This window comes from Erythrolamprus reginae, chromosome 2 (genome assembly GCF_031021105.1).
Source record: "Erythrolamprus reginae isolate rEryReg1 chromosome 2, rEryReg1.hap1, whole genome shotgun sequence".
In the NCBI taxonomy this organism is placed as follows: domain Eukaryota; kingdom Metazoa; phylum Chordata; class Lepidosauria; order Squamata; family Dipsadidae; genus Erythrolamprus; species Erythrolamprus reginae.
The window spans coordinates 185,177,075-185,192,393 of NC_091951.1; the positions used below are offsets into that span (position 1 = coordinate 185,177,075).

The following is a 15,319-nucleotide window of genomic DNA, read 5'->3' on the forward strand; positions in this document are numbered from 1 at the left end:
TGACCAACATTGAACATGCCCTTGTAAAGATGAAAGAAATTTATTTTAGAAGCAGGTAATGGTTTGAGTGCCAGCCCATTCAACTATGCTTTAGAGCCAAAGAAGGAAAACGGAATTCAACAACAGTTGAAGCGTGATGATTTCTTAAAAGAGCAAAGGAGAATTTCAGGTTTCCAGGATTACATGGTGATTCACTGTTGGGACTTAGGAAAAGCTTCTGATTACTGTGGTCTTCTGGTTGGTTTTCTGTATTTCTTTGACCAACAGATCTCTGAGGTCATCTCCAAATGATTTGGTATAACAGTAGCCTAGTCATTTAAATAATGTTAAACATTAGGCAGCTTTATTCCAAGTGCAAATAAACATTTACTTAGTTTTCCAGCTCTTTATAGAACATGTGTTCTATATATTTATTGATTTATTTTAGGAAAGAGACATGTTTGTATTATTCCCTTCCATACTAAATGTTATTTATACTGTCGCCAATGTTTAGGCTTGCAATAGTGCCTCTTTATACACTATGTATTCTATGCAGGTAATTGGCATGCTTGCCTGAAGATATTGATAGATGTTTTTAATCTTCTGAGATGCCCTTTCAGTTTGTGCAAATTTTCTACACAGGACATAAGACAACAGTGATTTTCAGTAGAAGACAGTGCCTGTTTAATTATCTAAACATTTAGATTAAAGCAGCATATTCTATACTGCCATTACACCAAACATTTGCAGATGGTACATAAATGAATAACTTTAAGCACTGGACTTAATGAGCATACTGTAATATTAATTCACGGGGTATCTGATGGAGCAAGCAAGTTTACTGTTAAACTCTGAATGGACACTTGCCATGATAAGCTTTCAAAAATACAAATTGGGTGTGATACAAGTTACATTAACCCAACATGTCAATTGATGATATGTTTGAAATCTAAATGTTGTGACTGATGTTTTCCAATTTTTTTAAATTTCTGTTTATGTTTTGTTTCAATGTACTTAAAAGTTGCAATCCATTCTGAATCCATTTCATGTATCTGAGAAAGCAAGTTAATTGGCTGAAAACTTATAAGAAAAACCATATTATCACAAGTGATTTGAGATGGTTGTATATATTGCCATCTTCCATTGAATTCTGATCTAAATAGTTTTCAACATTTAAAGATGTCTGTTTTAGGCATCCAAACTATGATTATTATGTTCCCATTTATTATACAGGCTATTTCTCTCTGACAAGAACCTGCTTTTCTGCATGTAGTCCATAAAATATTAAACAATAGTTGGGGAGGGGGGGGCACCATGAAGACAGGCAAATTGTTAGTGTCTTCTAACAATTTCTAACAGATCACATTTTTAAAATACCCATATTTCTTAGAAACTGAACTGTAGTTATATTTGCAGTATGTCTGCTACGCTTGGTGATAAGCTATGTCTTGCCTTTTAAGGGACAGCTCATTTTACATGCCAATCTCCCATACTACTTATTTTCAGAGCAGTATCTGTGCAGAAACAATAAATTACGACTTACCCTATCAAGAAGTAAGCCAATTTGATGCATTTTTCTGTTTATTTTTTTCAGGAGGAGCATGAAAAGAAAAGCAATGTTCACCTGTCCCTTCAATGGTGACTGTAAAATTACCAAAGATAACAGGAGACACTGCCAAGCTTGCCGGCTGAAGCGTTGCGTTGACATAGGCATGATGAAAGAATGTGAGTAAATGTGCTCCATTTTAGAAACATAGAAACATAGAAGTCTGACGGCAGAAAAAGACCTCATGGTCCATCTAGTCTGCCCTTATACTATTTTCTGTATTTTATCTTAGGATGGATATATGTTTATCCCAGGCATGTTTAAATTCAGTTACTGTGGATTTACCAACCACGTCTGCTGGAAGTTTGTTCCAAGGATCTACTACTCTTTCAGTGAAATAATATTTTCTCATGTTGCTTTTGATCTTTCCCCCAACTAACTTCAGATTGTGTCCCCTTGTTCTTGTGTTCACTTTCCTATTAAAAACACTTCCCTCCTGGACCTTATTTAACCCTTTAACATATTTAAATGTTTCGATCATGTCCCCCCTTTTCCTTCTGTCCTCCAGACTATACAGATTGAGTTCATTAAGTCTTTCCTGATACGTTTTATACTTAACACCTTCCACCATTCTTGTAGCCCGTCTTTGGACCCCTTCAATTTTGTCAATATCTTTTTGTAGGTGAGGTCTCCAGAACTGAACACAGTATTCCAAGTGTGGTCTCACCAGCGCTCTATATAGCGGGATCATAATCTCCCTCTTCCTGCTTGTTATACCTCTAGCTATGCAGCCAAGCATCCTACTTGCTTTCCCTACCGCCTGACTGCACTGTTCACCCATTTTAAACAAAAGATATTTGGGAAGAGTTAGCAGTTTGGACACCTTTCTTGAAAAATATGAAAATTCCACATTCAGGTTTCCAGACACTTGGTTCACTTAATCTGTCTGCCTGTGTCTCTTTCTCTCATTTAATAAAATGCCTCAGGGTCTCCTGCTAATGTAGGTAAAATATACTCACCTATTTTCTTTATAGAGACTATTATGCAGTTATAAAAAAAAATTGACAAATATCACACAAGCCAGGAGTCAACAATACGGCACCTGTGGAAACCATCACACATTTGGCATTATTGGCATACAAAATTATGGCTATTGCCTGAAATCTTATAAATTTTGGAGTAATAAATGCCAAACGCCGTAGGATTTTAGGTGAGAACATCATCAATCTTGTAAGCTTGCTGCAATTTCATTATTATTTTTTCTAACATTGGTATCCATACCAGGAACTTCCTACAGTAATTGTTGAGACTACCAATAGTTGCTGAGACAGAAGTTGTGTAATCTGGTCTGTTTTTGTAGCAGAACTGATTTCAAAGTCACACGTGCCCGCTTAACTTTTTAGCTTTGTGATTAAAGAAGTTTTTGCTCAGGAGAAAAAAAAAGTTTTATTAGTTTCATGATCAGGATTAGCTGACGAGAGAAAAAAAAGTTTTATTCAGATGGAAGGGCTGTAATGAATCAATAGGCAGTTTAGAGTTCTGAAATGCTTCCATTCATATGTAGTACTTTTAGATACTTTGAGTGTGATGACAGACGGGCAAGACAATATATTGTTGATCCTATTAGACTGCAGCAGAGAAGTGCAGTCTGGAGAAAGGAAGGCTGAGCCCAAAGCAGGCTTCTTGTTCATGAGGCCTATATTGACTCCCTGGTTTGGCTGATGAAGTCTTCATGTTATGGCTATGGTAAAAATAGTAATCATTAAAAAAAAACCTTCTGTGCTATCAAGGACCTTTGCTTTGATTATGACTTTTAAAGCACAAATATATATTATCCCAGGCCAAATGTACATTATACCTGGACCCTTTACTGCAAATAGGGGCGTGCATAAGTGCACCAGTGTGCCTTCCATCCCCTGTCCAATTGTCTCTCCTTATCTCATTTATCTTTTCTTCCTTTCAAATCTGTTCACTTATATTTTTATATCTTTTCTTCTATTTGTTTCTTTAGTTATATTACTACACATCTATTCTCTTCAATGTGTATTATGTATTTGACTAAATAAATAAATGTATGTATGTATGTATGTATGTATGTATGTATGTATGTATGTATGTATGTATGTCTGTCTGTCTGTCATGGGAATGCATCTTAATAGAGATACCCAAACTGTTGCTGTTGTAATTAGAAACATTGCACTTTGTAGAAACTCATTTGTGACTATAATCACTTAGCAGTTAAGGTATCAGGCTAGAAACCAGGAGATTGTGAGTTCTAGTCCTGCCTTTAGGCTTGAAAACTAACTGGGTGACTTTTGACTGGTCGTGCTCTCTCTAGTCCATGACATTAGGTCAATCAATTCTTGTTGCAACCAATGAATTTGAAAAAGGTGAATCCTGCACTTGCGGATACCATATCAGCAGAAGTTGCTAAAATACCCAAGATAATTAATATGGCTTTGCTCCATCCAACATATGATCTTTTACCAAAAATGCTAAAGCATTTATTTAAAGTCCCACATCCCACTGAACTTTTGACCGAAATATCTCCAGACCAAAGAATCTTCTGGTTTTTAGAGTTGCTGAATTTCTGGAATTTGTTACAGAAGGTGGTACTTCCTTTTGTGATTTTTTTTTTTTTTGGTTTATGGTTTGCCACAAAGTTCCTTCTTCTCTTACTTGCTTTTTAACAACTGTATGAAATGTTGCAGGCAAAATTATCTGAAGAATTGATTTGAAGCATTGCCAAGATGTTGATGTTAGTTGACTCTGCCTCTCACGGACATTATGCATCTGTTTGTTTTATTAGATTTTTATGCTGCCTTTATTACTTTATAAGTAGCTCAAGAAAGAGAATGCACGTAATATTTTTCCTCTTCCTATTTCCTCAAAGCAACCACCCTGCCAAGTGAGTTAGGCTGATAGAGAGTGACTGATCCAAAGTCACCCAGCAGCTTTTGTGCTTACAGTGAGACTAGAACTCAGTCTCCTTGTTCTAGGCAAGTACCTTTCCCACTACATCAAATTGGCTTATTTCCTACAGTGACTTTTCTGTTAACTCATACTGGTGCTATAAGGTTTCTTCCCTACATACATGGAAACTGACAGTTTTCTCATTTGCTTTATTCTACATTGGTTAATTGGACAACTGAGTGGAAATTATTTTAGCTGTAACTGGCCTTGGATTTTACTACCGACTTTTAGTTTTGGTGTTGTAATTTTTTAAAATATCTGTGCTATTAATGTGTTTTGGATTATTTAAATCCATTTTGGGATGATTTTTGTCTCTATGATTTTTTAAAAATGAATAAAATGTATGGTTATATACCACACTGCCTTCACATCATAGTATTGATCAAATTCCTTGCCTTTCATATAGAGACAAGCAAAGTTCATATTCAATCTCGTGAATAAGCTAGTTTTTATCTAGATGTGTTAAAGGTGAACTAAAACAGGATCTTTGTATCACAGGACTAAACTACTTTGCAAAAGAAACAGGATATTTAAACTTCATTTGTAGAAAGTAGGGAAAACCTAGATGGAATTTAGATTTCCTTTTTAAAAGCTTTCAAAAGTTTGGACACTGTGTATGTGTGTGTGTATATGTACAAGTTCTCTCCTCTTTCTTTGAATGCCAAGTTGCAGATTAGGTGATAAATGTTGCCAGGAGTCCTAGCAATGCACCAGTTGATACTAGGGTGGCTTAGGTTTTGGTTTTTAAGAAGAAAGAAAAGCATAAAATTACCTTATTCTACTTGCCTCTAGAATTCTAGTTGTAATTCTATTTTCATCCCCTTTCTCTTAAGCATTGTAGGAAGTGGTACATGGATATGTTAGAGGCTAGAATGGTTTCATTGATATAAACGTATGGAATGATGTAGCGAATTGAGTTAATCTGGTTGTGCATGAATGTATACACTCTTTTTTTCATTTATTTTTCATCAATGATGTCTTGACATGTAGGTAAAACATTCAGCTCAATCTATCTCTTTGCCTTCATTGAATCTTTCTTCCCTTTGAAGAAATGACTGAAATACATTTCTCCAAGTTCATCACTACTTGATTGCATTTAAAAAGTTCAAAAGAAATGTATCGTCCATGATCTTTGATAACAAAACACCTTCTTGAGTTTATATTGGCAGACTGTTCATGGGTTTCCCCCTTATGACTAATGCAAAAGAAACTGTTTCCAAGAAATAAATTCATGCCATGAAGTAATTTGCTGACTTTGTGGATGGCATATGAATAAAGACATTGTGGTTTTTGTTTAAAAGGTGCAGCAGCACCCCCAGAAATGCATTTCTTGGTGGCTTGACTACAGTGTCATAGAAAAAAATCCAGGCAATGATAACCCATCTTTGAGGGACTAAAATACTACTTTTAATACAAAAATTAAACCTGTGTCATGTTTCAAAAAGATGCAAAAGAAATTAAAATAGTTAAGTGATACCTGTGGTGATTTGTAAGCAGATCCATAGCAACAATTGTCATTTATCTGTTTAAAATAATCCATGCTACAGGTAATCCTTGATTTACAACCATTCATTTAGTAAAGTTACAACTTTGAAAAAAGTGATTTACAATCATGTTTCATATTTAACAACCATTGCAACATACCTAGGGTTACATGATTGAAATGGTTCATATTTATAATGGTTGCACTGTCCCAGGGTCAGGCGGTCAGTTTTTGCAAACTTCTGATGAGCAAAGTCAATCAAGAAGCCAGATTCACTTAACAACCTTGTTACTAATTTAACAACTGCAGTGATTCGTTTAACAACTGTGGCAAAAAATGTTACAAAACTGGGCAAAACTCACCTAACAACTGTGTCATTTAATAACAGGAAAAATGTTGGGTTCAGTTTTGTTTGTAAGTCAAGGACTTTCTTGTACCTCCCATATTTTGCTCTTCCTGTATTGTCTGTATGCTCATCCCAGCAAAATGGAGCAGGTAAAGCATGGAGAACCATTTACTTGGCAAATTCCCCCATAGACTGGTATTTGGGGAAATACGGCATCTCTATTGAGATGAAAAGCTAGACAGTCACAGACAGCAATGAAGTTCTCAACTAAAATCCTAAACTGCCCCATCCAATATGCCCACTGGGCAAAACCTGTGTTTCTTCTAGTAGAAGTTGCTCCACTAATAGCATTGAATTTTTCCATTTTATGCATGTTTAAAAGTGAGTTAAAATTCAAGTTCCATTGACATTTCTTGCATGCTTTAAGGCTACCTGGGCTTAGAAAAAGGTTGCATTTAAAGGCTATAGGAAATCAATGTACAGTAGCTGCACTGGAAAGCATGCTTGAAGACTAAATTCTGAATCCAGCATTTTCACTGGGTTAACACTAAATCTGTTTGGGGGGGAGAGCGAGAGTTAGTTTGTATCTCTCTCTCTCTCTCTCTTTTGTGTATGTTTTTCTTTTGTTTGTGTGTTCTTCATCTATCTCTTTAGTTTAGACATTTTGAATGTCATGTTATTATGATTACGATTGGAAGATGTGGACTATGTAATGTCTTTTTAAATGTATATACAGTGGAACCCCGACATACGAGCAGCTCTACTTACGAGCTACTCGAGATACGAGCTGGGAGAGTAGAGAAATTTTTGTTCGACTCACGAGCTTCCATTCGGGATACGAGCCGAGAAGAGCCGGCCTGGCTTGCTTTGCTTCCGAGCTGATGCAGAGCCGAATAAAGCGTCACGCCCCTCTGACGCTTTCGGCGGCTTCCGAAGCGATGCTGGGCTCTTTTGCCGCCAAAAGCGTCAGGGGGGCGTGACGCTTTATTTCTCCGAAGCAAAGCAAGCCAGGCCGGCTCTTCTCAGTACAATATCCAGCTCTTGGTGAGTCCTTGGCTTCTGCTGGGGGTGCAGAAGCGGGCGGGGGGGGGCGGCAAAAAAAACGCCCGGACAAGCACTTGCTGCGAGGCGGGCGGGGGGGGGGGGCAAAAAAAACACCCGGACAAGCACTTGCTGCAAGAGGCGGGCGGGGGGGGGGGGGGCGGCAAAAAAAAACGCCCGGACAAGCACTTGCTGCGAGGCGGGCGGGGGGGGGGGGGGCAAAAAAAAACGCCCGGACAAGAACTTGCTGCGAGAGGCGGGGGGGGGGGCGGCAAAAAAACCGGGGCACTTTCGCTGCGAGTGGCGGGAAAAAATAAGCAAGAAAAAATAAGCGGCTTTTCCGCTGCCTCCTAAAGCGGGGAAGTTCGCCAGGAGGCAGCAGAAAAGCCGCGCGTGTCTTTTAAAACATCGGAGCCGGAATGGGGAGGCTCTCAATCAACCCCCGAGTCCGGGTTCGGGGCTCGGAGGCTGATTAAAAGCCTCCCCGTGCCGGCTCTGATGTTTTAAAACACACGCGCGGCGTTTCCGCTGCCTCCTACAGCGGGGGCGTGTGTTTTAAAACATCGGAGCCAGCATGGGGAGGCTCTCAATCAACCCCCGAGTCCGGGTTTGGGGCTCGGAGGCTGATTAAAAGCCTCCCCGTGCCGGCTCTGATGTTTTAAAACACACGCGCGGCGTTTCCGCTGCCTCCTACAGCGGGGGGCGTGTGTTTTAAAACATCAGAGCCGGCATGGGGAGGCTCTCAATCAACCCCCGAGTCCGGGTTTGGGGCTCGGAGGCTGATTAAAAGCCTCCCCGTGCCGGCTCTGATGTTTTAAAACACACGCGCGGCGTTTCCGCTGCCTCCTACAGCGGGGGGCGTGTGTTTTAAAACATCGGAGCCGGCATGGGGAGGCTCTCAATCAACCCCCGAGTCCGGGTTTGGGGCTCGGAGGCTGATTAAAAGCCTCCCCGTGCCGGCTCTGATGTTTTAAAACACACGCGCGGCGTTTCCGCTGCCTCCTACAGCGGGGGGCGTGTGTTTTAAAACATCGGAGCCGGCATGGGGAGGCTCTCAATCAACCCCCGAGTCCGGGTTTGGGGCTCGGAGGCTGATTAAAAGCCTCCCCGTGCCGGCTCTGATGTTTTAAAACACACGCACGGCGTTTCCGCTGCCTCCTACAGCGGGGGGCGTGTGTTTTAAAACATCGGAGCCGGCATGGGGAGGCTCTCAATCAACCCCCGAGTCCGGGTTTGGGGCTCGGAGGCTGATTAAAAGCCTCCCCGTGCCGGCTCTGATGTTTTAAAACACACGCGCGGCGTTTCCGCTGCCTCCTACAGCGGGGGGCGTGTGTTTTAAAACATCGGAGCCAGCATGGGGAGGCTCTCAATCAACCCCCGAGTCCAGGTTTGGGGCTCGGAGGCTGATTAAAAGCCTCCCCGTGCCGGCTCTGATGTTTTAAAACACACGCGCGGCGTTTCCGCTGCCTCCTACAGCGGGGGGCGTGTGTTTTAAAACATCAGAGCCGGCATGGGGAGGCTCTCAATCAACCCCCGAGTCCGGGTTTGGGGCTCGGAGGCTGATTAAAAGCCTCCCCGTGCCGGCTCTGATGTTTTAAAACACACGCGCGGCGTTTCCGCTGCCTCCTACAGCGGGGGCGTGTGTTTTAAAACATCGGAGCCGGCATGGGGAGGCTCTCAATCAACCCCCGAGTCCGGGTTTGGGGCTCGGAGGCTGATTAAAAGCCTCCCCGTGCCGGCTCTGATGTTTTAAAACACACGCGCGGCGTTTCCGCTGCCTCCTACAGCGGGGGGGTGTGTTTTAAAACATCAGAGCCGGCACGGGGAGGCTTTTAATCAGCCTCCGAGCCCCAAACCCGGACTCGGGGGTTGATTGAGAGCCTCCCCATGCCGGCTCCGATGTTTTAAAACACACGCCCCCGCTGTAGGAGGCAGCGGAAACGCCGCGCGTGTGTTTTAAAACATCAGAGCCGGCACGGGGAGGCTTTTAATCAGCCTCCGAGCCCCAAACACGGACTCGGGGGTTGATTGAGAGCCTCCCCATGCCGGCTCCGATGTTTTAAAACACACGCCCCCGCTGTAGGAGGCAGCGGAAACGCCGCGCGTGTGTTTTAAAACATCAGAGCCGGCACGGGGAGGCTTTTAATCAGCCTCCGAGCCCCAAACCCGGACTCGGGGGTTGATTGAGAGCCTCCCCATGCCGGCTCCGATGTTTTAAAAGACACGCGCGGCTTTTCTGCTGCCTCTTGGCGAACTTCCCCGCTTCAGCCGACGTCTTTTCCCCTCAGCCCTCGGGCTTGCACGCATTAATCGCTTTTACATTGTTTCCTATGGGAAACAATGTTTCGACATACGAGCTGTTCGACGTGCGAGCCTCCTTCCGGAACCAATTAAACTCGTAAGTCGGGGTTCCACTGTAAATGTAATAAAAAAATATTTTTTTTAAAAAAAATGTTTCCGCAGAGAAACACTTGCCTGTTTGAGAAACAAAGTTTGTTCCGACTACTTTCAAATCTACAATTTTTTCTGTAACAGTGTTTCCCCTCCCCCATTCTTAATAGAAACACAGAAACATAGAAGATTGACAGCAGAAAAAGCCCCCATGGTCCATCTAGTCTGCCCTTATACTATTTCCTGTATTTTATCTTAGGATGGATCTATGTTTATCCCAGGCATGTTTAAATTCAGTTACTGTGGATTTACCAACCACGTCTGCTGGAAGTTTGTTCCAAGGATCTGCTACTCTTTCAGTAAAATAATATTTTCTCATGTTGCTTTTGATCTTTCCCCCAACTAACTTAAGGGGACACAATCTGAAGTTAGTTGGGGGAAAGATCAAAAGCAACATGAGAGCAACATGAGCAACATTACCTTGTGGTGATCGTTAGACAGCATTTAAATGGAGTTGATTTTGTGTTATAGAGATACTTTTGCATAACCAATTAAAGCCCCAGGAGTTTTGAGGACTTTGGTTTTTCTGCAATATGAGCAAAGGGCACTTTCAGGGAAAGTGTATCCACTATGAATTAGAGAGTACCAGCATGGAGGCGGATGTTTTCTACAGTGTGGGGGTCATGTATAGTGTAGCAGCCAACTTGTAAATGATCCTTTTAGTGAAATAGTTACTTGATAAAGGAAACCTTAACAGACTGTAGCTAAAAATAGCCCTTCCATGCTGACCTCTGGTTAAATGAATGAGAACAGAATGTGCTTCGAAGACCTGTAGGCCAAATTACTAAAAATGCTGTGATCTCTGTGCAGGATTTCTACAGCACTAGCTGTTTTTCTTTTTCCCGGAATAATTAATAATAATAATAATAATAATAATAATAATAATAATAATAATAATAATTTATTAGATTTGTATGCCGCCCCTCTCCGAAGACTCGGAAACAAGTGTTGTGATTCATTTTTTAAAAATAAAAAATAGAATGGCCTTGCTACCTTTCCATGAGTTGGATGGTCCTGTAGCTTTTGAGATACTACTGTCAGCTGTCGTGTTTGAAGTACCGATAGGGCTCCACCTGTGGCCATAATGAAGTCTTCCCATTACAATAGCATGTGCTAATGGCCGTTAAACCTAGTTTAACAATCTCCATCCCCTGCCCTCCTTGATGTGGTCATTAAATGGAGCGTGGCTGCCTCAGATGGGAAAGAACCTGGGAGACATAGCCTGTCCTGGGTCTGCTAATTAGGTCACACAGAGTTGGCCTTCTCTGGGTCCCGTCGACTAAACAACGTTGTCTGGCGGGGCCCAGGGGAAGAGCCTTCTCTGTGGCGGCCCCGGCCCTCTGGAACCAACCCCCCCCCAGAGATTAGGACTGCCCCCACCCTCCTTGCCTGTCGTAAACTCCTGAAAACTCATTTATGTCGCCAGGCATGGGGAAATTAATATACCCCGTAGCTATTATAATTTATGTATGGTTTGTTTGAGCTGTATGGTTATTTTTATAAGGGTTTTTAAAATTGTTTTTTAACTATTACATTTGTATATTGTGTATTGTCCTGTTGTGAGCTGCTCTGAGTCCTTGGAGAGGGGTGGCATACAAATCTAATAAATTATTATTAGTAATTATTATTATTAAAGCCTCGCCCATCCCCAGAGATACGCTATGCTCCATTTTCCACATCTCAGAGTCCCTACAATCCTTGGGCTTTCTTCTCTCATCCCCCCACCCCGCCCTTATATTAGGTTCCCGCAAGGCTTGGGCTTCCTCCACACCCCCTCTATTACACACTGATCTTGTAAAGATCTCTTCAGCTCTGGACCTCACCTTGGGGAGCCACATCATCCCTCACTATTCCTGGGCTGTGGGAGCCACTGTGAACCAGGTGCCATTTCAGCATGGGGAGTAGCAGCTGTTTCTGGGGTTGTGCTCCATGGCCCAGCAACAAAGCGGCTTGCTAAGCTTCCCTAACCCAAGGGCCAGAGATCTTTGAAAGATAAAAGTGACTGCAGGATGCCGCAACCAGTTGTAAATGCAAGCCAGCTGCCCATTGCCTGAATTGCAATCAGGTGACTGTGCGAAGTATTAGATCTCAGAAGTTACTCCTAAAAATTGGAGGCTCTTTTGAAGGAGAACTAATCATTTCATCACACAATACAAGTGAAATAGAAAAATGACAAAATAGCAACAAAAGTACATTCTGCAGAGCACCTGAGACATTGTTTTTATTTTTGTTGCAATAATTCGTGCGATAACCCTTACCTTCTTATCATAGATACAGCACCTGCACAGCTTTGCATGGCTGGAGACTCAATTTTTCTGAAGGTAGCTTGTATAAATTATCGTAGCACATTCATTATGGTGATAACCATATGACTGTCAAATCACATTTGTCCCATAGCTCTTACTGATTACTGGACTTATCTGATTTAAATCAATCTTCACAAAATATAGCTCTTGACGGTTTCTGAGAAGGTGCATAAGTAACTGAACAATATCTAGCAATTGAATATAAAATAGATAATTTGTTAGATTTGTATTTTTATTTAGAGCTGTGTGGCATATGTAGTACAGTGTTCCCTCGATTTTTGCGGGTTCGAACTTCGCGAAAAGTCTATACCACGGTTTTTCAAAAATATTAATTAAAAAATACTTTGCGGGTTTTCCCCCTATACCACGGTTTTTCCCGCCCAATGATGTCATATGTCATCGGCAAACTTTCATCCAACTTTAATAAAAAAATTTTTTAATAAACTTTAATAAATAAACATGGTGAGTAATGATCTAAATGGTTGCTAAGGGAATGGGAAATTGCACTTTAGGGGTTTAAAGTGTTAAGGGAAGGTTTGTGATACTGTTCATAGCCAAAAATAGTGTATTTACTTCCGCATCTCTACTTCGCGGAAATTCGACTTTTGCGGGCAGTCTCGGAACGCATCCCCCGCGAAAATCGATGGAACACTGTATTGTACTTTCTTCCCTCCTCCCGCCAAATAACTACCCTGTGGAGAAAGTTGGGCTGCAAGAGAGTAACTGACTCACCCAGGTTGCTTCTGTAGAAGGTAGATTAGAAACTGGATCTCCCCGGTGTCAGTCCATCACTTAAACTACTACAACCCACCAGTTGTTGTTTAATTCTATACTTCTACTGGCTTTCAAGCTTATTTTCTGAACCTCTTTAGCTATTCACCAAGGGAAGAAACAGTTATGGTTTTTTTAGGATTCTGATATCTGTCTTAGAGCGGATTTAGTGAATGCTTCAATACTGGAAGTTTTTAAGAAGATGTTGGATAACCATTTGTCCCAAATGGTATAGGGTTTCCTGCCCAAACTTAGGGATGGACTAGAAGACCTCCAAGATCCCTTCCAACTCTGTTATTATTATTAGTGTAGGGGTTAAAGTACCAGGGTGCAAACAAGAAGACTAGGAATTCTAGTTTTGGGCCAATCTCTTACTCTTAGCCCTAGAAAGCAGTCAAGGGCAAACCACTTCTGAAAATCTTGCTTTAAAAGACTGCAGGGATCAGTTCAGGCAATCACCAAGAATTAAAAACTGTCTTGAAGGCTAAAAACAGAACAAACAAACAAGCAAAACCACATTGCAACATATTTCTTCAAATGTGACCAAAGGCAGTTTCCATTAATGCTTCTGCACAGGATAGTTAAGAATAATGTCCAAGTGCATTGCTTTGCCCTGTGTGTGTTTCATGATGGGAAGAGCTATTCCATTTTTTTCATATACCAGAAAGTCTCACTAAAAGCAGGGAGGTTTAGCTTTGTGGTGCCACTAGTGCTATGAAGTTTAAAAAGCTGGGCCTCTGTCATCCTGTCCAATGTTGAACCAAAAAAGCCACTTCATTCACTTCCAAGCAGAGTCTTGTACTGCATAAGAATGAAATCACATTCAAGTTATTTCTTCTGCCCCCCCCCCCCCCCCCCTGGAATCAGAGGGAGTTGACCAGAGCTGCTTCTGGTCTATTTAGCATGTTTGTGTGAATTGCCAAAGGAGTCCTAGGAATGGAGGGTGTAGGAAGCCCATGCTTTATGTCCCCTGAGCAAGCCATCCTCTTTTACCGGGGGTGGGGGTGGGAGGGAGGGGTGTAGGACAAGCTGGCCATACCTCTAGCCAATCTGCCCAAGTGTCATTCCTTCAGCTGGTGGATCATTGTTAAGTTGCCTACAAAGGGAAACACTGCTGAATATGAAGCTTTGCCCTGATTCTCCTTCACTGTAGCGATTGGTGGATATTTTCCCACAGTTTGGGAATTGGGTGTCTGTTAAACCAATAGTTTTGTTTAACATGCCCTGGAAGTATTTAATCAGGACAGTATCGTTCAGTAGTGAATAGGAACAGAGAGAGTGTGTGATTTGTAACGGAGACAATACATTCACGCCACTATGGTATTTCTGCTGACTCAAGAACGGGTAGGGAGCTTTTCACTCAGCAGTGGGGAAAGGCCCTTGGACAGGATATTTCAATAAGAGAGGAAGAATCTAAAAAACCCCAACCCAATAGTTTCATGGACTAGAGTAGAGTAGATTAAGAATAAGTACTATACAGAAATGTCTCTTTTGATTTTAACTTCTCAATCAAGACAAATTTCAACTTCTCAATCAAGGCAAATTATAAAGTTACAACTTTGTTGAAGTACTTCACTATAAGAATATATAGGTAGTCCTTAACTTACAACCACAATTAAGTCCAAGGTTTCTATTGCTAAACAAGACAGTTTGTTAGGCAGTTCTTACAGCCTTTCTTGCCACAGTTGTAAAGTGAATCCCTGAGTTTTTAAGTAATACAGTTCATAGTTCCCTCTAAGCTGAGCAGTGAGCAATCGCTCACTTAAAAATCATCATCAATTCAGAGTTTTCCAAACCTGCCCAGAAGCCGAGAGGGAAAGAGTGAGAGGGAAGGAGAGAGAGAGAAAGAGAGGAAGAGAGAAACAGATAGAAAAAAGAGAGGAAGGAAAAGAGAAAGAAAAAGAATGGGAGTAAGGAAGAGAGAAAGAAAATCAAAATCTAGTTTGAAACTAGCTCAACTATTTAAGTGGCATTTTGATATTGATAGAGTTGCCCTATTATGAGCTCACTGTTATAGACACACAGTACAGTATTTTATTTTGAAATTCTCTGAGGCAAAACAGGGTGGGTTTTTTGTTTGTTTGCTTGTTCGTTTGTTTGTTTGTTTGTTTATTTATTTATTTATTTATTTATTATTTCTGTGCCGTCCAGTCCCAAAGGGACTGCCGCTCAGACACTATACTTTTCCTCCCACCCACCCCAAAAAATGAGAAGGAACACTGATACAGTTATCAAATGAATCTGACTTCCCCATTGATTTTACTTTTCAGAAGGTTGCAAAAGGTGATTACATGACCCTGGGATAATGCAACTGTCATAAGTACATGCCAGTTTCCAATTATCCAAATTTTGACCATGTGACCGTGAGGATGCTGCAATAGTCATAGGTTTAAAAAAAGGCCATAAGTTGCTTTTTCAAAGTT

General features: G+C 41.5%; 1 protein-coding gene across 5 annotated transcripts in view; it reads left to right on the forward strand.

Moving 5' to 3' along the window:
• The window catches only part of VDR (vitamin D receptor), a 116,806-nt gene that overhangs the window by 63,395 nt on the left and 38,092 nt on the right, over positions 1-15,319 (forward strand). For all 5 annotated transcript variants that reach the window (XM_070740741.1, XM_070740740.1, XM_070740743.1 and 2 more), the window contains one exon: positions 1,574-1,704. In XM_070740741.1, coding sequence (XP_070596842.1) covers positions 1,574-1,704 — 131 coding nt within the window. The remainder of the gene's footprint in view (positions 1-1,573; positions 1,705-15,319) is intronic.